At 43.5% G+C, this 23,549-nt stretch overlaps 1 protein-coding gene across 5 annotated transcripts in view; it reads right to left on the minus strand.

Annotated features, from left to right (window-relative positions):
* Window positions 1-23,549, minus strand: part of PI4KA (phosphatidylinositol 4-kinase alpha) — a 114,720-nt gene that overhangs the window by 21,978 nt on the left and 69,193 nt on the right. For 3 of the 5 annotated variants that reach the window (XM_069961112.1, XM_069961111.1, XM_069961114.1), the window contains exons 20-35: window positions 21,768-21,876; window positions 19,154-19,290; window positions 18,929-19,062; window positions 18,739-18,821; window positions 17,855-17,925; window positions 14,917-15,041; window positions 14,703-14,784; window positions 13,413-13,496; window positions 13,179-13,268; window positions 11,774-11,893; window positions 9,912-9,932; window positions 6,161-6,253; window positions 4,884-5,040; window positions 4,677-4,804; window positions 3,514-3,672; window positions 1,068-1,219 (exon numbers count right to left, since the gene is read on the minus strand). In XM_069961112.1, coding sequence (XP_069817213.1) covers window positions 1,068-1,219; window positions 3,514-3,672; window positions 4,677-4,804; window positions 4,884-5,040; window positions 6,161-6,253; window positions 9,912-9,932; window positions 11,774-11,893; window positions 13,179-13,268; window positions 13,413-13,496; window positions 14,703-14,784; window positions 14,917-15,041; window positions 17,855-17,925; window positions 18,739-18,821; window positions 18,929-19,062; window positions 19,154-19,290; window positions 21,768-21,876 — 1,745 coding nt within the window. The remainder of the gene's footprint in view (window positions 1-1,067; window positions 1,220-3,513; window positions 3,673-4,676; window positions 4,805-4,883; window positions 5,041-6,160; window positions 6,254-9,911; window positions 9,933-11,773; window positions 11,894-13,178; window positions 13,269-13,412; window positions 13,497-14,702; window positions 14,785-14,916; window positions 15,042-17,854; window positions 17,926-18,738; window positions 18,822-18,928; window positions 19,063-19,153; window positions 19,291-21,767; window positions 21,877-23,549) is intronic. The other 2 variants (XM_069961113.1, XM_069961115.1) reach the window with 1 other exon arrangement.

Genomic DNA, 23,549 nt, shown 5'->3' on the forward strand with positions numbered 1-23,549 from the left:
TGATGCTACTTTTGCCAATATACTTTTCCATAAAAGTCAATAAGCCCCCTCCTGTCTATTGTTTCTAGTGGTCCAAGGAGCTACTGTAAAGCTTACCCCTAAATTATGATAACAAAGCCGACCAGTAGCGCAGGAAATAAGGCTACCCCCATAGTAATGTAAAGAAAAATAAAATTAAAGAAAAAATTTACAACCAAAAAACTGAAACGGATGAGAGAAAAAAACGTTTTAGTATCTGCCACTGATCTGGCAAAAATCTAGGTGACACATTTAGTTTATTATAATTACATCCATCGTGTTTAAGGCTGGGTTCACACTACATTTTTCGCAAAAAACGGATGGAAAAAAAAACAATGCGTGTGTGCATCTGTTTTTCCATTATTAAAAAAAAAAGGATCCTTTTTTTTTTTTTTTTAACGGACACAAAATAGAGGTTGACTAGGTTTTTTTGTACGTAAAAAAACTGATCCATTTTTATAATGGAATTCAAATGGAAAAAAAGATCAAAATGGAGGCACACATATGCATACGTTTTTTATCCTTTTTTTTTTTTTGCAAAAAGCGGATGAAAAAAAAAACAGATTGCAAAAATGTAGTCTGAACCCAGCCTAAGGGAAACTTACCTGCTGATTTTTCTCTATAGCGCATGCGTGTGGGGGATGCTGATTCTCAGCAATGTTTTCTGGAACTTTGTAGTTTGTTAGATATGTAAATGGTGCATTGGGGGCGAAACTAGCACCCACAGTGCACCAATCCGCCCCTGCCGACCGGCCCTCCTAATGAATATTCATCAGATGCTGTTGAACGCTGGAGTGACGTATTATGAGGGTGGGCCAGAACCAAACTGCCCCGATTACATATCTAACAATTACAGGGTAAGTAAATTACCTTCATCCTCAGCCCCTCATGTAACATAGGGACATACCAGAATGTTAGATGCTTCATAACATTACGTCATCATGGAGTTGTTTTACTTTTCTAATTGGTTTTGCTTAGTTTTCTGCTTATTAGAAGAAACAGTAATATCCTTCAACTGTGTTCTATCCTACTCGGAACCATCAGCTTACTTAAACCGGGGTCCAATAGCTGCCACATGTCTATTGAGATTTCCTTTTGCACCTCCAATATTTAGGGAAAGGGATCGCTGCAGCAGACTGGAGAAGATCTCCACCTGGTCCGAGCTGCAGTACTTGGCAATTTCAAACCTCTGCATCAGGAACTAGAAGGGAAAAAACAAAAACTGTATCAGGAAATGCGCAATTCTAATCTGTTTAAACCAACCAACATTATTCAAATAATTATACACAACATGGCTAGCCATTACACAGTTGCTGCTATCCCTCTGTCGCTATAAACTATGTCCTCCATGAACGGAAACAGGCCTCTTGATGTACGTAAAATATCGTCCTGATGTTTTTTTGCTTACAAGAGTCCTTTCCCTGAATTACGATAGAGTATATTTATCTAATGCTCCTATGAAGAGGAGAGGAGTTGCAATATTACTGCATAAGTCACTTTTCCTACAGGTGGACAAGGTGCACTCCGACCCTATGGGCCACCCTATTATCTTGGCCGACACTATATATAGCCACTAATACTATATTCTCCTAGTTTAGTGATGGCTAACCTTGACACTCCAGCTGTTGCAAAACTACAATTCCCATCATGCATGAACAACCAAAGATATGGCTTTAGCTGCCCAGGCATGATGGAAGTTGTAGTCTTGCAACAGCTGGAGTGTCAAGGTTAGCCATCACTGTCCTAGTTCATTCTTATGCTCCCGTTCAGTACCCATCTTGATGTTGGCTAGAGGGTTTTTGTAGAGATTTAAATTTTGCCCATGCTTGGCCGACCAAAGGTCTGGTGCCTCTCAGAGGCCAGATACTTCAAGCTTTTTAGGAGCTTGGTATAGGGATTTATATGGTCCTAATCAGGGCTACACATATTCCTGCTCATAACTCCTACTCCAGGATAGATCTACATCCCTTTTTTCATGCATTCCATTCCCCGTTCGTGGACCACAATATATTTTTGAGTGCCATGCATTTTTTGCTTTAGTCAATAACATTTTTTTTTTTGCACATTGACATCCCACTGAGAGTATGTAAGTTAACCCCCTGGCTGAGCAATACTGTACCTGCTTCGCACTCCAGCTTGCTTCAGGGGGTTCCTGTCATCTGCATGTACCGCTCAGCCAGTGTGCTGCCCCACCGCAGCCACTGATTGGCTGAGCAGGAAGTCCAGCCGGGAACCCCCGAAGCAAGCCGGACCGTGGAGTAGATGATGTATGCTACGGCCAGCGGGGGGGGGGGGGGGTGTTTAACTTACATACTTGCAGCGCTGCGGTATTTATTCTCATAGGAAAGAACTGGCAATGGATCTGCAGCGAATTTTCGCAGCGTGAAATCCGTTGCGGATCCGCTACGTGTGAAGCTACCCTAAAGTGGTTTTCCGATTAAAACAGTTAAGAGATTGCTGGAAGTGGGGGTCTGACCTCCATGCCCCCCAGTGATCTCCTGATCGGCCCCTGGATCCTTTATTTTACATAGAGCCACGGGTCTACACGTGACCTATTCTTTCTCTAAGGAGCCTCCGGAAAGAGTGGAGCGCTGTACTCGACTCTCACCAGTGGATAGGGGACAAGTTAGTTTTAATCGGAAAACAGAGAACAGCCTATATCTCCCAGCAACCCTATGTGCACGGCCATTTACTGAGCAATGTAAATCCGCCAAGCATAGTGCAGTGGAGCAATAGTAAGTGCTGAGTGCCCAAATAAGTTACTCTGCCTTAAGAGCTTTTTACATGGGCCGATCGGCAACAAGCGTTCCTAGAAGTGCTCGTGTGGCTGATAATCGGCCTGTGTAGAAATAACAGCGATCAGCCAAGGACCAGAAAAACGCATGATCCTCAGCTGATCACATCTTTAGAGCCGGCATCAAAAGTTACTGTTATTGGTTGCACATCTTTCTGTGTAAACGGGAGATGCGCGGCCGATAGCAAAGGGAACCTGACAGCACAGATAAGCATATATATGTGCTGTCTGTTTCCAGATCACAAGCAGTATATACTTACCATTCACGCTCCGGCATTCAGCTCTCCCATCCTCCGGCCACTGCTGTATCTCAATCGGGCCAAAGAGCAGAATAGAAGAGTGGGATGCCAAATCACGGTAGCAGCACAGAAGGTAAGTATACACTGCTTGTGACCTGGAAACTCACGGCAGAGATGCACATATGCATATCCATGCTGCCAGTTCCCAGGGCTGCACAAACAATATAAGGATCGTTCGCGCGGTCCCACTGCTCTATTTGTTGTAACCTAAAAAGATATTGCAAATAAGGGCAGACCTTGCTGATCAGTGCTTGTTTGCAGCCTCCCACGGCCAACAAATCTTTAAATGTAAAAGGATCCTTAGGGATTTAGGGTAGATGGCCTGGCCTTAGGGTAGATGGCAGCCTGTGCAGAATTTGCTTTCGGCGTAAAAATCCCCATTGCTGACAAATTGCAACTCACATCAATCCATATGTAATGGGGGTTTACTTCTGGAGGACATGGATGAGGTTGGCTTTGCTCAGAGGCAGCCAAGGGGTCGGCTTCCTTCTCCTCAGGGGAGAATAGTCCAAGCTTCTGCTCTACGGTCATTTGCCAAGCACCAGCCATCTCTCGCATGAACTGTGAAAAACCATGAGGAGTTTAGGGTGAGCACAGCACAATGACCAATATAATGGCATCATTTATAACAACAAATTTAAAGAGAACCAATCACCAAAAAATCACTGTCCCTATTATCAAAGGTAATCTCTCCCTATGTCTATCTATGAAGATACAGACTGCCTTTGCAGTCTGTATCTTATCCCTTTACCCAATTCTCTTGTTTGATGCACGAAGGCCGGGCGCCGCCATCTTGATTACGTCACTTTGCGTTTCACCGCTGGAACGTAAGTGACGTATTAAAGATGGCGGCGCCCGGCCTTCGTGCACCGAACAAGAGAATCAGGTAAAGTATAAGATACAGACTGCAAAGGCAGTCTGTATCTTCATTTTGTGTATTTATGAAGATACAGACTGCCTTTGCAGTCTGTATCTTATACTTTTCCTGATCCTCTTGATCCCTGCAGCAAGGCCGGCGCCGCCATCTTGAATACGTCACTTGCGTTCCAGCGGTGGAACGCAAGCGACGTATTCAAGATGGCGGCGCCCGGCCTTCCAGCACTGAACAAGAGGATCAGGTAAAGTATAAGATACAGACTGCAAAGGCAGTCTGTATCTTCATAAATAGAGTGCTTTTGCAGTATGTTTCTTATACTTTACCTAATCCTCTTGTTTGGTGCAGCAAGTCCGGCGCCGCCATCTTGATTACAGTACTTGCGTTCCAGCGGGGGAACGCAAGTGACGTAATCAAGATGGCGGCGCCCAGCCCTGCTGCCTCTATGCATGACGGGAGCTTCCTGTCTCGAGCCGGCTCTTTTGAAAAGAGCCGGCGCGAGGCAGGAAAGTAAAACGTCTGTAATTAGAAAACGCGGCAATAAAAATGATTGATTATATTTACAAATATTCTTAAAGTTACAATATACATCCAATAAGGAAAAAAAATTTTTTTGATTTTCGGCCGTGATTGGTTCTCTTTAAGGATACTTTTTCACCACATGGTTCAGATACACCTGTCTAATCCTTACCGGCACTTCAATCCCATTCTTGGCTGCCAAAAGCCATTCCCAGCAGGCGATGGCTGTCTCCATCCCATGGTCAGTAAACATACGAAGTGGGGCCCAACATAAGTGGTGTAGAAGCTGAGCATCACATTCTAGAATATAGAATTATGAGATTAACCCCCCAGCACATTTTCATCTTGCTTCTTTTTAAAATACATGTGAAGCTCTTACCTTTGCTGCTTATAAGCATGGCTGTGAGCTTGAACATGACTTGGGTGTAAGTCTCGGGTTTACCTGATTCCAACGCATCATTCAGATGTTTCAGCATTAACTTATTCAAATCAGAGGACCGACCAGTGTCTCTAGAGAAATCAATCATGCCAGCAACCTGATAAAAGAAGGAAACATTGGGATTTTTGTGTTATTTTTGTTACAGCCAAAGTCTAGTGTATATGTTATTAGACTGCTTTGCTACGGACTGTATGCCTATAGGCAGCTGTGAGATATAAGCATCAAAATGCTTACCAAAAGGTAAAAAAACCAAAGGCTGTTGTTGGAATTAAAACCCTCTCATACAGCCATACTTAAGGGTATGTTCACACTGAGTAAAATAGGCAGAATTCCGCCTGTCTCAGTGTGTCATAGCGTCTCTATGGGAGAGTGTGCGCTCCTCCGCTCAAAGAAGTGACATGACACTTCTTTGAGCGGAGAGCGGCGGCAGCAGGGGACACACTGAGACAGGCGGGATTCCACGGCGGAAAGTTTTACTCAGTGTGAACACACCCTAAAGGGGTTGGCCACTACTTCATCACTTTAAAAGGGAAACTGACAGCAGGATAGACACATCTAACCTGCTGTTATGTCTCAATAGCACACAGAGCAGTGAGGAAGATGGGTAGTGCGCGTTTTTCTTTTTCTGCTTAATTAACGCACATTACAAAGTTATATAACTTTGTAATGTGTGTTAATAAGCTGTCTGGCCCGTTCCCCCCCTGCTGGTGCCCTGATTGGCTGAGCTTGCTGGAAGTCATGTGATGCGCTCCAGCCAATTCACTGTACCCAGACCTGGAAGTGAAGACGGCGGCGGAAGATAGAGGGGATGTGGCTGGCAGGAAATTCGAACACAGATTGTCACCGGTGGGATGGCAAGTACATTTTCTGTGTATGTCTATTTTTTATTTATTTTTTATTATTATTTTTATTTATTTTTATTTTTTTTTTTTTGGGGGGGGGGGGGGGCGTGCCGCACTACCCCTTTAAACCTTGAAGTGACATAACGGATTTTAGTTTTAATGATCAAGATTTTTTTCCCCCTTTACCAACTATTTTACTTGAGACTTAAATCTAACATCTACAATTAAAGTGACATTTTCAGGGTGGTTACTGCACCTTTAAGATGGTCGATTGGTGGCTTTAATGGACAGGGAATATTGTTATATAGTGCATTAGTAAAGCAGGATTTGCTGGGCGATATGAATTTACTCTCCACTACTTTACTGGCTGCTTACCTCTCCAGCATAGCGGTTGCGCAGGTTCAGCGATGCCATGAAATTGGAATAATCCTTCTTGACACAGGCGGGGCGTTCAGTTAGTTGCGTTGGCTGTTGAAAATGCAGTGAAAACTTTATTGGTAATACTGGAAGACTGGTAGCTCCGCTCTGCATTACACCAGTTTATAGTTAAAAAAAAAATAGATGCAGATAGTAAAAAGTGAGTGAAAGAGAGCAATGTCGGAGGCAGCTATTCGACCTTAAACATAAATGAGTGAACACAAAAAACTTGTATCCAAATATTATTGCCATTAGATAAAACCAATCTAATTGTAATCTTCCATATCACAGGTTAATGTAGACAAGTTCACCTCTGAACACCATTTCACAGTTTATATATCCACAGTCGAGTGACTTTATTATGACCATTTCTTACTTTCGACATTGGCAGCGTAGAGCTCATGAAGGAAGTCACCGGTCATGAACTGACTTAATGGGTATAAAAGGTGTGCAGTAGGCGGTCTGCTCTCATATCCCTCATTGCAGTCATGGGTGAAAGGGACTGTTTATCAGAGTTGCAAAAAGGGATGATTTTTGGCTTTCAGGCCAGTGGTGGCAATATTTATGAAACTGTGCAGTTTGTGAACTGCTCACATGCCGCTGTGGTGAATGAAAGTGTGTCGAAAGGCTGGGTTCACACTACGTTTTTGCAATTGTTTTTTTTTTTTATCCGTTTTTTGCAAAAAAAAAAAAAAATGGTGAAAAACTGATGAAAAAAAATGAATGCAACTGTGTGCATTCGTTTTGATCCATTTTACCATTGCCTTTCATTATAAAAAAAAAAAACGGATCCTTTTTTTAGCGTACACAAAAACGTGGTCAATCTACATTTTTGTGTGCGTTAAAAAAAAACAAAAAACAAATCAGTTTTTTTTTTTTTATAATGGAAGTCAATGGAAAAACGGATCAAAACGGATGCACACAATTGCATCTGTTTTTTCATCAGTTTTTCATTCTTTTTTTGCAAAAAACGAATTGCATAAACGTAGTGTGAACCCAGCCTTAGTGGACAACCTGCAATAATGCGGAACACTATGCGCCTCTGACGTGAGCGAAATGAACCAGGGGCTACCAGAGGACTGTTTAAAGCGACTCTGTACTCACAATCTGCCCAAAAACCACTTGTACCTTCGGATAGCTGCTTTTAATCCAAGATCTGTCCTAGCGTTCCTCCCCTGTTATGGAGAGGCGCCGCAGGCCTAGGGCACAGACACTCTAGGCCATGCCAATTTGACACAGCGCTGCAAGTTTAAAAGTTGTTTTTTAGGACAATAACTGCATCACCTGCTGAACGGCCCCCAGGACAGATCTTGGATTAAAAGCCGCTATCCAAACGGTTTGGGGGGGGGGGGGGACAGATTGTGGGTACAGAGTTGCTTTAAAACAATAGTTTAGCTAACCCTACTGTGTACGTTGCTTCAAAGCAGAGGGAAGGATGGTCACTGGACCTCTTCCAACTAAGCTGAATCAGAAAAAGCTTCAATTTACACAGCCATATTGTCAAAGGGTTGTCTTCTTCAATGATTTATATTTTTGGCTTAATGGAACGGATGGAAATGTCAGGCGTGAAACATCAGAAAACAAACCCCCTGCAACCACTGCTGGAAAAACACAAGCTTCTGGTGGCAGCGTTATGGTCTGAGGTATGTTTTCGTGACATTACCTGGGTCCACTTCACTATGTGGAAGGCACTGTTAAACAATGTGGGAATGAATCCATCCTTGCAGATGTGGTAATACGCATAACATCCTTATTGTCTTCCCTGGAGAGGATGGGATCTTCCAGCAAGACCCTTCCCTCCACAACATAAATTACTCCAATATGTTTTTATGGCCACCAGAATTCATATAGCAGCCAAAACCCCCACGCTGTCTGTTCACGTTGTATGAAAATACTTGAACGCTTAAAGGAGAACTCCGGCAAAATTTATTATTAAAGTATTGTATTGCCCCCCAAAAGTTATACAAATCACCAATATAGACTTTTTATGGGAAATGCTTATAAAGTGCTTTTTCCCCTGCACTTACTACTGCATCAAGGCTTCACTTCCTGTATAACATGGTGATGTCACTTCCTGGATAACATGGTGATGTCACGACCCGATTCCCAGAGCTGTGTGAGCTGTGGCTGCTGGAGAGGATGATGGCAGAGGGACACTGAGGGACACAGGGTACTGGAGGGACACTGAGCATCCCCTGCCATCATCCTCTCCAGCAGCCACAGCCCACACAGCCCTGGGAGTCGGGTCGTGACATCACCATGTTATCCAGGAAGTGACATCACCATGTTATCCAGGAAGTGAAGCCTTGATGCAGTAGTAGGTGCAGGGAAAAAAGCACTTTATAAGCATTTCCCTTAGTAGGTGTATATTGGTGATTTGTATAACTTTTGGGGGGCAATACAATACTTTAATAAAAATTTTCACCGGACTTCTCCTTTAAAAGACATAATGAAGTTTGGCAGCCTTGGCTAGCTTTTGCAGGCTACCTAACTCTAATATCCCTCCTCCATGTAGCCTCTTGGTAATGGAACCTTTCACATTTGAGCGGAACCCACCGTTCTTCCCCTTACTAACGGGACCCAACCGATTTCTCCCACGAGAACACATATGTGCCGTTTTCCCAACTTTGTAACTTTAATTTATTTCCTGTTTTTACAAAAGGAACCCCCTTGAGTGGGGTCATTCTTCTCTAATACGTTTAACTGTAAAAAGTGAAAATACTTCAATAACATTGACACTAAAAGTGCTTTACTAAGACTTCAAGTGCTACCTCGGCTAGTACTTGTACCCCACTGACCACCTCGATCATTGTGTTTATCCTATGGATCCTCCTTCACGTACCCTGCAACTGAGAGATGGTCACCATAGCTTCAGATCCTTGTAAGAACCTACCAGGACCATATAGAGTCACTCCCAGCCAGTCTAGGTGATATGTGCTGCACATGGTGGTTACAATGGTTATTACTTGCTGGTCATAATAATGTGATTTAACTGTGTATAAAAACCAGAATAAGGGTTTAGAGCTATATAAACTGTAAACTCACTGCCAAAAGTGTATACATACTTTAAAGCAAATGTACCGTCAGTACATTCACTTTAAGCATGGGGAAGCCGGTGCCGCGATTCTAATGGAGCCACAACATAGAGGGGCGGGAGTTTTTTCCCACTGGGTGCTGGCCGGCCCACCTCCAGTGCTTCACCCGCTGACAGTGGAATAGACCGTACACGGGAACTGGGCCCTGGTTCAAAAAAAAAAAAAAAGGGCCCCCCGGCACCGGCTTCCCAGTGACCACATTCTATCCATATGCAAAACTTAAAGCGAATATACTCATGGTACATTCGCTTTAAGCTTCAAAACGGATTTGGCGATACTGCCAAACTGGATGGTCCACTGGCTACACAGGTTATTGGTCTTTCTGCAATAAATTATAAACATTTTTTAATTTACTATAGCTGTGGCCCCCGACAATCTGCTCTCTTCCGTTCCCTGTAATAAGACAGCAATGTTAGTAGAACACCCAGCATAGCCCACATGGAAAGTGCCACCATGCACCGGTCAGACTGCAGGAAAGAAGAACGTTGTTCACCATTCATTCCAAAAAACAGTGGATTAATGCTCCAACAGAGAAAATGGTCAAGAGGAAAAGAGCTGCCTTGGCTGAAGAAACAAGCAGAGACTGGTGGCAAATGGTGAGTGTTAGAACAAACCTGGAGATAGGAAGCTGGAGACTGGAGGGGAGGGCAACAACAGACAATGCATGGCAGGGGCAACAGGAACACATGGATAATGAGATCACATCATCATTGCAGAAGAGGGAGAAAAGGCAATGGGGTTACATTGTGAAGTGACACGTTGGTGAAATAAAATGAACAACAAATACACAAATAAGTAGGCATGCTAACACACTAAGAAGCACTCTGCAACGGACAAAACGTATGACAGGAAGATGCTAGCTGCACACTCTGCATTTAACAGAACTCCTCCTAACCCTAAAAACAAAAGTCTGTTCAGTCGCTGCAGTAATACTATATCAGGATTATCAGTCCACAAATTAGAGCTTGATTCAGTTGCCTGTGAGGTATATTCGCTTTAAGTGTTACACATGAACAGAACGGTGCTGATGTGGGGAAGCCGGTGCTAAGGTCCTTTATTTGACCCGCGGCCTGGTTCCCGCTCACGTCATTGGTCTATTACCAGGCACCAGCCAGGGCTGAAGCACTAGAGGTTGGCTGGCCCGCCCCAAATGGGAGGAGACGGCCTCCCCTCTGTGACAAGGCTCCATTAGAATGGAGCCACGTCATAGAGGGGCGGGGGTTTCCTTCCACTGGCGGCGGGCCGGCCTGCTTCTAGTGCTTCAGACCTGGCCAGTGCCTGGTAATAGGCTTGCGCCGGAATCGGGCCACAGTTCAACAAAAGGACTGTAGCACCGGCTTTCCCGCATCATCGTCGTTCTATTCATGTGCAACACTTAAATTGAATGTACCTGATGGTAAATTCGCTTTAACATGAATACCCCTTGGTGGCAGAGCCAGCTGGGGAGAGAGAAACGCAGACTGGTGTATTATGGAGTCTCTCTATCTCTCAGAGTAGTTCCAGAAACTCAGTGTTACTATGTTTGGCCTATTTATCAGCCAGCAACTTCACCTAATGCTGTAAAATCACAAGCGTTCTGATACAGGGCAATGCAATGCGGAATCTCTGAATATAGTGCATATAGCGCAGACCATAGACCAGGGGTAGGGAACCTTGGCTCTCCAGCTGTTGAAAAATTACAACTTCAATCATGCCTGGACAGAGAAACTTTAGATGCTTAAAGTGACTGTACCACCAGGCCCAGGCTGAAGCACTGGAGGCGGCCGACCCACCCTTAGTGGGAAGAAACTCCAACCCCTCCATGACGTGACTCCATTACAATTAATAGAACCCTATCATAGAGGGGCTAGGGTTTCCTCCCATTAAGGGTGGGTCGGCCCGCCTCCAGTGCTTCAGCCTGGGCCTGGTGGTAGAGTCACTTTAAGCTTTGGCTGTCTGGGCATGATGGGAGCTGTAGTTTTGCAACAGCTGGAGAGCCAAGGTTCCCTATCCCTGGTCTAGAACATATTTGTCAACCATTCACAAGTAGGTGAGGAGCATTATAGCAAAAATTTACATACAGGGCACACAATCTTCAAGACAAGTTGGGTTATTCAGAAAATGGGACACTGAACATGTTATACTTAATGGTGACTGCATGTGTTATCTTGACAAAGGTGAATATGAAATAACCTGCCACAAAAACACACAAGTAATACACGTGCAAGGCCGCATGCACAGAGCATGGACTCTGTAAGGGACATAAATACGATACATGCATTGCTTGTAAGAAAGAAAATCTCAGTATTGCATTCAATAGAACAACCTTCTGTATGAGAGATCAGAAGAGGTACTTTAAAAGGGCCCCATGCAATTCTACTGATGCCATATTATACAGGTTTCTGGCCAGTAAAACATATCAAACATCTTCATTCAAATGTAGATCAAAAACTAGCATTGCACAGTGGGAGGCCTAGAGGCCTTTGTAGTCACTCACCCCTAAAGTTGTGTTCTGCCTGTTGTAGCCTGCAAAATGTAATATGCTTTCAGTAGCCATGGCAAGGCCAGTGTGCTGAGAAAGGCCAGATACCCAGTTCTGGTGCTTGTTCAGGTATTCCTATACAAGAAAGCAATTTAAAAAGATGTTAACTAAACCAGCCTAAACCATCAACAAAAAGGACACAAATAACAGAAAAAAGTTAAAACGTTAAGGGCTCGTTCACACAGAACAAAAGCAGACGAATTTCTGCGCTGAATCAGCGCTGAAATTTCAGCCGTTAAAATAGGTGCAGAGCTAATCTCCATTGTGTTGAATGGAAATTCTGCTCTGCAGTTCACACGGTGGAATTTCCGCACTGAACTAATCCGCTTTCCGCCAGAAGAATGAACATGTTCATTCTTCCGCTAGCGGAAGCCTATACAAATCAATGGGGCTCTGATTTTCTGTTTCAGCGCGGAATACGCACGTATTCAGCGCGGAATACAAGCGGTAATACAAGCGGAAATTACTCGCTGAATCAGCGCGGAAATGGGGAAAAAAGGGGGAGGAGGATTCTAGTATATATTCTGGTATAGTCTAGTTTACTCGCCAAATACTTGCTGAATTTCAGCGCTGAATGCATGCGGATTCAGCGCGGATTCCTCCAGTATTCTGCGCTGAATTTGTCAAGAGCTGATTACGAGTTGAACACTTTCCTAGCGGAATACGCAGGGATTCTGCTTACATTCTGCTCGGAATTCAGCGTCAGTTGATTTCAGGCGGAGATATTTCCTCGCGTAATCCGCCCCTTTTGCTCTGTGTGAACGTAGCCTTAGTAGAAAGGTTCTGGGGTCACAAGAAGGTCCCTCCCTCTATAACCGTAAACATTCAGGGGCTGCGCAAGGAATTGCCATGGATAGCTATGCTTCCTGAAGATGGTGCGATGAAACATGTTGAAGGGGCTATCTCCAGCCTTTTAATAAGAAACTCCCCTAGCTTCGGTTAATACATGATCATAACCAGTGAAGTTGTATGGTACTGGTCATGGTACAGTAATGAAGAGTCAAAGAGGAGTTGCGGCTCAGCGTCGGTGCATCAACTCTGGCACACCTTACAACCTTTGGCTCTTCTTTGTGAATAATCTCTGCTGCCTGGCCTCCTGCTCACTCACACTGCCAGCCAGTGTCTCCGAGTGTTTATTTAAGTCATAAACTGCCTACAGAGCCAGTAGCGTCACAGAGGAGCCATTCCTTAGCACAGACGCACCCAGGGAGGCATGACTACCAAAGGATTTTCCTGCCAGCCGTGAAATAGCACCTGAGGACAACCCCCATGACTACATAGGTAAGACTTGCAAAGTATCTTTCCCTTTAAACTGATAATAAAGGCGTTAATAATCAAAAGCCAAGATCGTCATCAATACCTGCAAGTGGGATTTAGTCACAGATGGAGCCCATTTCATGGCTTCTTGCAGGATCATCCCACATCGAGCAGCAAAGTCCTTGACAATGCTCTGCAATAAAAGTTACTGTATTTAATGTTTGTAATGCAATAGGATATTGGTTGGGAAAAAAATACTAAATACTAATAAACATCACAAATCTAAACATTCAGTATCAGTATCATTAGAATTAGCAAAGAAAGGAAATGCTCTTACCTCTCTGGCCTCATAGGTGTCAGGCACAGTGATTCTATAAGGAGCATCTGGAATGTCATAAAACGGTTGGTCCTTGTGAATGTCCTATAATAAGTTATAAATGTTGTACTTGTTAGTATAACAATAGAAGACAACAAAGGCCATGTACTGTAATTAACCATTAACCTATGTCTTACTGGGTTACTGTTGTCATTGTTGTTTCAAATAATTTCTTTCCACTTGATAGCCTATATGATCTATAAAATATTTGTAAACCATTTACTTTACCTAAAAAAAAAAACCTACAGAGGGTCCAATCTTTGCTAAAAGGAAAATCAAGGCTTCCCCACTTATCATGCATTAAAATTCTGAGCAGCTGTTCCTTATGTAAATAATTGTTTTCCTACTATCCAACACCAGCAGTTCGTTGCTTAGACCAGGGCTGCTTTAAGCCTTTACTTTATGTAATCCATTTTGCTTTGCAAGACCAATGCATCAATAACCATTTATAGCAATGTATTCCCCAGCACAGCACAGCCTGTTTAAATCAGTGCACTATGTCAAGGTATACAGAGAGTAGTAGGTGCTGTGTGGTTATTGGCCTGAGAAGTAAGGGAAAGGAAGTCCAGGTGTGAGAGTACTGCTGGCAAAGAGCTAAGTTTCAGTCCTACCCTCTCAAATGGAGAGTATAAGAAATGGCTGTGTACCATAAAGGGGGCTCAATAACACTTTTGAAAGTATAGGTATGCTATTTGTCAAAGTCTTATCAATAATTTAGAATTCAGAAATAGGGTGGGTCCACACTGAGGAATTTGTGCGGAGAAGTTGCACATTTCTGCCCAGCCCATAGATTCCATTCTATAGTTAGGCAAATTCTGCCGTCCGCCATGTCAATTCTTTTGGTGGATGGCGTAATCCACCTATGCATAGAATGGAGTCTATGGGTCGGGTGGAAATGCACGCTGCCTTGAGCGGGGACAAGCAACAGAATCCGTGGGAGCTTCTCAGCATGGATTCCTTAGTGTGAGCCCACCCAATAAGGAGTGTCTGGCCGCCTTATAGGGGATAGACAGAGTGCAGGCCACATTGGCCGCGGTGAGCGCTCCGTTCATTGAGGGGGCGATTATGTCCCTGTTCTCTGGATTGGTGAGGGTATTGTTGGTCAGACCCCCAGTCATCAGCTTGTTATTCTCTGTATAGGGGATAACAAGCAGTGATGGGAATACCCCTTTAATTCCACCTAGAACTAACAGGCAGTGGTAAGTTGTAAATACTTTACTGTGAATTGATTCTTCCGGAATAGATACACACCGCACTAAGTGAAAGAGACAATGTCTGCAAGATATCAAGCATGGTTTTCAATACTGTACCACTCCACAGTAAATGGGGGAACCTAAAAACAAAGCAAAGAACTTTCAGAACTATTGAACAGTAAAGACATTAAAGGTGTAGTGAACACTTCAATCGACGAAGAGAACAACTCCATATCTTATTACTGTAAAGCTTGCGGACAATTAATACTCACTTGTCTACCAGGCCAGATAAGTATTTGTCTGCGACCCTTCTGATGCGCTTGTGAATGTGATTGAAGTTCACCAGCAAGAACTGAGCATGGCGCTCCAACTCTTCCTCATTCTCCTTTGTTTTAGGCTGAAAATGGAATGAAAATATACTGGTAACCATAACCGTATCTGCAGGACTGAATTATGATACATACTTCCAGCTATCACTGGAAGAGGTCAAATGTCCTCTGAATGCAATGCCACTATTCACTTAAAGAACAATTGACCTCCATTATCGGGATGGGTAAAGGTCCCTTAAAGGAGAAGTCCGGCCAAAATTAATTTTTTATATGTTATTACTTATGGAAAGTTATAAAATTTTCTAATGTACATTAATTATGGGAAATGCTCATATACTGCTATTTCCCTTAATTTAGTGTATCAGGAAGTGTTAGAATTCTCTCAGAAGCAGTGACGTCACGACCAACGGTGTAATTCCTATGGAGTGTCCAGCAGGGGGCGCTCTCTATATAGAAGTCAATGAGTACAATTGACTTCTGAATATAGTGCGCCCCTGCTGGACACTCCATTGGAATTACAATGGATGTGTGTATGTAATGTAATGTACTGTACTTTGCGATTGAATACATTTATGGAATACTTTGGAGAGCAAGTGTCCTTGCTCCCTAAAGTATCCCATAAATGTAATCAATAAATACATTTGCTGGGCACCGAGCAGGGAGGGAGAGAGGTGCCATCTACCTCCCCCCTCCTTGCTCGGTGCTGGGAACATATACAAAGTACTACTCCCCCATTATCTGCAGACTCCGCCGCCGCCGCTCACATAAGTGCCGCCCGCTCCGCCGCCGCTCACAGTAGTGCCCCCTCCTCCTCCGCTCCCCCTCCTCCACGAAACAATATGGCCCCGCTGACTCCCCGCCGCCCGTGCCGCTCCTCACACTATCCGGCCGGCCACCGCTCTCTGCTCCTGAAGGCCGGCCGCGTCAGCCCTCACCCACACCGGCCGGTGTCCCAGGCCGGTGTGGGTGAGGGCTGACGCGGCCGGCCTGCAGGAGCAGAGAGCGGTGGCCGGCTGGATAGTGTGAGGAGCGGCACGGGCGGCGGGGAGTCAGCGGGGCCATAGTGTTTCGTGGAGGAGGGGGAGCGGAAGAGGAGGGGGAGCGGAAGAGGAGGGGGCACTTCTGTGAGCGGCGGTGGCGGAGCGGGCGGCTGGACACTCCACTCACTGTGCAGGCTCAGTGAACAGATTGCCGATCGGACTGCACGAAGGAAGGTGAGAGACCTCCGGCGGTCCGTTTTAACGATCGGGACCCCCGCAGTCACATTGCGGGGGTTCCGATCGTTAAGTGACAGGAGACTCCCCCTGTCACTTACACTTAAACGCTGCGGCGTTTAAGGGGTTAATGGCACGCTGCAGTCTGTCATTAACGGTGAGGTGCCGGCTGCCCACTGCACTCCAGAGCGCACTTCATAGGTCAGGGCGTACAGGTACGCCCATGGTCGTCTAAGGGTTAATGGAGTCATGTAGCCTCAAGAAAACTAAACTGGATAAAATTTTAGCTATACAATAAGTTTACGAAGGAAATACATTGATGTCAAGGTCGGTGGGGTTACCACTTGTTTATGACCAGGCTTTAATTACATTTATAAATGATCAACATCTCATGTACTTAATATAAGAACAGGCCAGCATTTTTTCCCCAAACACGCTGTCCACTTGAATGGGACTGAGCTGTAATATCGAACAGAACCAATAAACAGTGTGAAAACAGAAATATAAAAACCAAATTCAATAATCTTAATGTTTAGAGTTCTTATAGTGTACATAAAGAAACTGAAAGCAGTCAGGTCATCTTTTACAGTACATATAGGAAAAAAGGTGTATGATCCAGCACTTCCAGCATGGTTACCATGCTTAAAGGGGTTGGCCACTTTATAGTAACATAGGTCAGTATACAGTATTAGTAACTGTACTCACTGTATATACTGACAGCAGCTCCCTGTGTACCTCATAGAGCTTAAATCAGACTCCCCTCCTCCAGGCTGCGCTGCCCTGCTCTGTTTTGTTTTTGTCCTTAAAATAGCCAACATGGAGGAGCATTTGACCATGCCCCGCCCTCTGTGTCCTCCATAGACATATACAGGCTTGGTGGTGGACACTGGGGGCGGGGCTCGGTCACATGCTCCTCCATGTCGGCCATTTTATGGACAGGAACACCACAGAGTAGGGCAGTTCAGCCTAGGGGAGGAGAGTCTGAGCAGGGAGCTGCTGTCAGTAAGGGCAGTGAGTACAGTTACTAATACTGTACACTAAACTATATTAAGTGGCCAACCTCTAAAAGCTACATTTTATCTAGACGTTCAGGAGTGCTGGATCATGCACCTTTCTTCCTATTCGTACTCGTGAACTCAGCATCTGGCTGACCCCAGTATTCCTGTTCCCCCATCGAAGCGCTATTCAGAGACTAAGGGTCATATTACACGGACCGATTACACGAACTGCTAGATTGGCATGCGTTTACTGGGCCTCATACACGGCCCGATAATAGTTTATCAAGGGCTGCACGGACATCCTTACAGTTAATACTTTACCTGTCCACGCTCCCGGTCTTCTCCTGCGCTCTGTATGTCAGGAACACCGGGAATATGGACAGGTTAAGTATTAAGCTGGGCAACTGTCAGCGGCGCATCACTTTAACACATAGCGATGCGCGGTTGGCAGCTGATGATTTTAGGTGTGGGCCTAAAGAAATGGTCAGCTGAGGATCATTTCGTCGGTTGATCATTGTCTCTATTACACTGAGCGATAATTGGCCGAATCGGGTGATTAACGCACTGTGTAATCGGGCCCTACGTTGCACAAGTGCAAGGTGAGCTGATCTACTGCTATACATTAGATTATTAAACTATACCAGAGTTTGGAAGACAGTCATCTCTTACCTTATCAGCCATTACCGCTAAGAAGGCATCAAACACCTTATCCGCTACAGCAATAACACACTGCATCATCCCTGAAAAGAAGAATATTAGAGTAAAAATCCATACATTGTTTCTTTCTTTGAATAACGGATGTATGAACAGGTAACTCCAAATGCGGCCTCGACAGATGAAAGCCTTGTTGCGATTGACTATTTGGGGCGACACAGACCAACTTCTATCAAACAGTTGCCTAAGTTTCCCCCTTGCCTCCTCTTCCTCCATAGTTTAGGCAATTTTATTAGCCATCACTTACTAACTTTTAGAAAAGATATACTTTGGGTTACACTGCGGAAAACAGGTAGAAATTCTAAGCGGAATCCCCACCTGCAGACGCCGCTCGGAAAACCACCTGCCTCTAGTTATAGTATAGGGCTATATTTAAAGTGACACTGCCCCCCCTTTTTGCATTCTGAGTTCTCTAGACAGGTGTAATGGGTAAATTAAAACACCTTATTTTCACACCTTATTTTATATGACGCTGTGGGTAGGGCTAAGTGGCGCTTTTGCCGTGATGCCCCACCCACTTAGCACAATCTGCAGTTGATAAAAGATCACTTTTTACTTGAACAAGCACCATGACGTATGATATAAAATAAGGTATGAACACTGCTAAATTTACCCTTAACACCTGTTTAGAGAAGTCAGAATGCAAAAAGGGGCGACAGTGTCACTTTAAGATTGCGATAGTGAGGCAGGCAGAATTCTGAGCGAAGTCTACGGTGGAGATTACTGTTTTCTGTAGTGTGAACGGGCCCTTCCAGTATGATCCAGCATTAGAAAAAGAATAAACAACCTTATAAAACAATAAATAAATGAACAAATAAATAAATAAGACACCACCATACCTGACTTATCTTTCTGGATTGCTTTGTCTTCAAAGTAAAAGAACATGACTTGGAAACGATCCTTATCTGTGGAGTTCAAGACTCTAATAAAGAAACAGACATATGCAAATTAAAAAGGACAATGTATTGTATGTCACACACAGCAATCCAAATACTAGTAGCAGGCAGTTGTATCTGCAGCGAGGCCCACCTCATGTGTTCCAGGCGATAGACAGAGAGCAGATAGGTGGACATGGCGAAGTCTAGCTTGTTGATAAGTGCAGATACTTCGGGAGCAGGATCCAGCAGATTTATAATTGTGCTCCTTAACTCATTCAATTCTGCCTATAAAGGAAAATAAGAAAAGATAAATAAAAAGTTACTCTTCACAAACCAAACAACCAACATAACAGAACCAAGATTTGGTGGTTCCTACCGGTGTCACAGTGTCATTCTTCATTGCAGAGTTGTACTGCAGAACGGAACGCAAAGGCTCCTTGCTGGGAAATGTCAGTAATGGTGACTTAGTAGCTATCTCGCACACTCCCTCATACCACTCTTCAGGCCATAGACCTGTGAAGATTGGAAAATGTCGGCAATTGTGAAACACACACAGAAAAAGCACAAAACCGCTGAGATCAGAATGCTGCTTAAAAAATGAAAGCCAAAGCCAGAGCGGAGTTAGGGTACTATTAGACAGGCCGATAGGGGCCCGATAACCACTGTAAACGAGCACCGATCTGCTAGATCAGCGCTCATTTACTGGGCCTATTACACGGCCTGATAATTGTTTAACAAGGGCTGCAAGGACATAGTTACCGATGCCCTTGCTTAAACGGTATACCGATGCCCTTGCTTAAACGGTATACATTACCTATCCACCCTCCAGGGCTGCTGCTGCGGTCCGCTTCTCCCCGGGTCCCGCGCTCTAGTTTCAGAGCGGCCCGTCAGCTGACAGGCCACTCAGCCAATCACAGGCGGTCCCGGCCTGTGACTGGCTAAGCGGCCTGTCAACTCAGACAGGACGCTCTGAAGCTAGAGCGCGGGACCCGGGGAGAAGCGGACCGCAGCAGCAGCCCTGGAGGGTGGATAGTTAATGTATATCATTAGTTTACGGCCGCGCACCCGACAATTATAAGTTCTAACCTATATTAGCGATCAGCCGATGACAATGATCATCGTCTGATCGTTGTCTTTATTACACAGAGCGATAATGAGCAAAATCGGGGCGATTTGGACAATTATCGTTCTGTGTAACAGTACCCTTATACTCATGGCCAGGTAGAAGTGCAGGGAGCAGCTCAAAGAGGCCATCGCCCAATGTCCACATCTGAGATCCTGTGACGTCAATAAGGCTAATAAGTTTACTCTTAATTGGCGAGTGCTGCAAGCTTCTCATAGTTTATATGGAACCACGTTTTTGAGACTCTATCCTGTTGCATCTGATCATCTTACTGAGCACAAGAGATGAGCGCAACTTAAGCTAAAGCCTAAGGCTGGGTTCACACTACGTATATTTCAGTCAGTATTGTGGTCCTCATATTGCAACCAAAACCAGGAGTGGATTAAAAACACAGAAAGGCTCTGTTCACACAATGGTGAAATTGAGTGGATGGCCGCCATTTAATGGCAAATATTTGCTGTAATTTTAAAACAACGGCTGTAATATTGAAATAATGGCCGTTATTTACTGTTATATGGCGGCCATCCACTCAATTTCACCATTGTGTGAACAGAGCCTTTCTGTGTTTTTAATCCACTCCTGGTTTTGGTTGCAATATGAGGACCACAATACTGACTGAAATATACGTAGTGTGAACCCAGCCTAAAGCTGTAACCATGTTGACCAGGGCTACATCCAACTTCATAATCGTTGATTGAGCATTTTGTTCAATCAACTGTTGTCAAACCATCAACCAACTACTATCTAACATATATCGCCACTGTAAGTAACCATAGTGGAAGACAAACACACTAAGGGTAGCTTCACACGTACTGTACCGCAGCAGATTTGATCTAAATAACTGAACACAGCTTCAAATCGGCACCATCAAAACTGCTGCGGATCCTGTATGTGTGAACGCACCATAAAGCAGATTAATTCTATTAAAGGGGTTATCCAGTGTTATAAAAACATGGCCACTTTCTTCCTGAGACAACACGACTTTTGTCTCCAATTCAGGTGTAATTTGCAATATAGCTCCATTCACTTCAATGGAACAGAGTAGCAAAACCCCACCCAAACTGGAGAATCTTGGTGCTGTCTCTGGAAGAAAGTGGCCATGTTTTTGTAGCGCTGGATAACCCCTTTAAAAGGGATACTCCCCCGAAAAGTGTTTTTTGTCAAATCAACTGGTTTCAAAAAGTTATAAAGATTTGTAATTTACTTCTATTTAAAAATCTCACGTCTTTCAGTACTTATCAGCTGCTGTATGTCCTGCAGGAAATAGTGTAAATTTTTCAGTCTGACACGGTGCTCTCTGCTGCCACCTCTGTCCATGTCAGGAACTGTAGAGCAGTAGCAAATACTCATCTGGACAGTTCCTGACACGGACAGAGGTGGCAGCAGAGAGCACTGTGTCAGGCTGGGAAAAAAATACACCACTTCCTGCAGGGCATACAGCAGCTGATAAGTACTGGAAGCCTGGCATTTTTTTTATTTATTTTTTTTTAAAGTAAATTACAAATCTATATAATTTTCTGACACCAGTTGATTTAAAAGAAATTCTTTTTTGACGCAGTACCTACCCATTTAACGTGTATCTGGGATATATATATATGGATATATATATATGGAGATTATATATATATATATATATATATATATATATATATATATATATATATATATATATATATATATATATATATATATATATATATATATATATATTAGTTACACAGCCCAAAATGTTCAAGAAAATATGTAAACCACCACCTGTAATTGTCTAATTCTAGTCTGTCAACTAAAACTATACAGTCTATACAGAAAGACACTAGATCAGAAACTCTTGCACTGACAGTTCTGCTCTCTATTTGCTATGATTTACCTGAGCCTTCCACTGCAAAGCCCATCAGGACAGAGTAGAGCCAGAAATCCCGGAATAACTTCTGAAGTCTAGGTTTGGCCTCTTTAATGGGTGGTAATCTTCTTGTCAGCTGTAAAACGAATCACAGAGATGGTGAATGATCATGGACTGGAAAATGTTTATAATCAGAAATAGAATCTGAAAGATCTTGTATGGAAGGGAGAAACTGAGGATGTCTGAGGTCTAAAGCTCAAAAATGGTGGAGCTTAGGTTACATCCACAGCACATTTTAGCCCTTCTGTTGGGCTCTACCGTTGGAAGATGACAAAACGGCAAGCTGATGTAGAGCCTGACGTGCCCTTTAACTTTAATGGGCCAAACTGAGACTAATTGTAATGCTGAGTCTATGCAGATGGCACCACAGCTGGAAGCAAACCAAGATCAGATGCTTAGAGGGAGCTGTGCTGCTATTACCTGCCATAACATGTACAATTACCATCTATTGGCTGGCACCATTTTGACTTTTCACAATGCTTTATAAACATATGACTACAATTTCACTGCAATAAACAAATAATAAAAGTTGTAAAGACTTGTTTTATCTCACCTTCAGAGTCAGGGACTATAGCCGAACCACCTTAAAGGGAACCCATCAACATCATGTTATAGAGCAGGGACAACGGAGCGGATTGATATATCAATCTTTGTGGGAAAAGATTCTCTATAACTTATCGATTAAAATCCATATTACACGGGACGATTATCATTCGGATTTGAACAAAAATCGTTTCAGTGTAATAGCAGACGATTGAGAAATCGTTGGTCGAATTTGGACCTATTTTTATTGTTGATCGTTCGCAAATCGTTCGCATGGAATAAGAGTTTGTTCGGTCGTACGCAGTAGAAATGAACGCAATAGCGACGACAAGACGGCCGCAAGAACGATCATAAGTAACGATTATCGTTCCATGTAAATGGGTGAACGATTTGAGGTCGATCGTCATATATATATATATATATATATATATATATATACACACCCACACACATGTATATACACAGATCGATAGATAGGAAATAGATAGATAGATAGATAGATATATAAATAAGATATCTTAATCCACTCGGCTCCTCCTGAATCATAATAATTACTAAAGATTGACAATTTAGTGATTATGTGTACACTAAATTTGACAAGTGATGCCACAAGCATTACTGTTGTTAAAGGGGTACTCCAGCAAAAATTCTTGAAAATCAACTGGTGTCAGAAAGTGCCAGAGATTTGTAATTTACTTCTTTAAAAAAAAATATTCAGTCTTTCAGTACTTATCAGCAGCTGAATGTCCTGCAGGAACTGAAGTATTCTCTCCAGTGCTACAATCTTTGTCAATGTCAAGAACTGTCTAGAGCCGAAGCAAATCCCCATAGAAAACCTCTCCTGCTCTGGACAGTTCCTGACATGGACAGAGGTGGCAGCAGAGAGCACTGTGTCAGACTGGAAAGAATACACCACTTCCTGCAGCTGATAAGTACTGGAAGACTTGAGATTTTCCTAATGCTACATTTACACAGAGCGATAATTCGCTGAATCAATCGTTTAACGATTTTGAAGCAACAATTTGGTTTTTATAACGATCAGCGTTTAGACTAATAAATAGTTAGAAAAAGCGTAAGAAGATTTGTAAGAAAAATAGTTATTGCGATCATTTTTAAGATCGCTTAAGCCCATCTCACACATAGGGTGAATCTTTGAAAGACTGTTAACACTAAGCGATCTGCGAATTATTAGCGAACGATGAACGA

The sequence above is a fragment of the Dendropsophus ebraccatus genome, chromosome 3 (genome assembly GCF_027789765.1).
Source record: "Dendropsophus ebraccatus isolate aDenEbr1 chromosome 3, aDenEbr1.pat, whole genome shotgun sequence".
Classification (NCBI taxonomy): domain Eukaryota; kingdom Metazoa; phylum Chordata; class Amphibia; order Anura; family Hylidae; genus Dendropsophus; species Dendropsophus ebraccatus.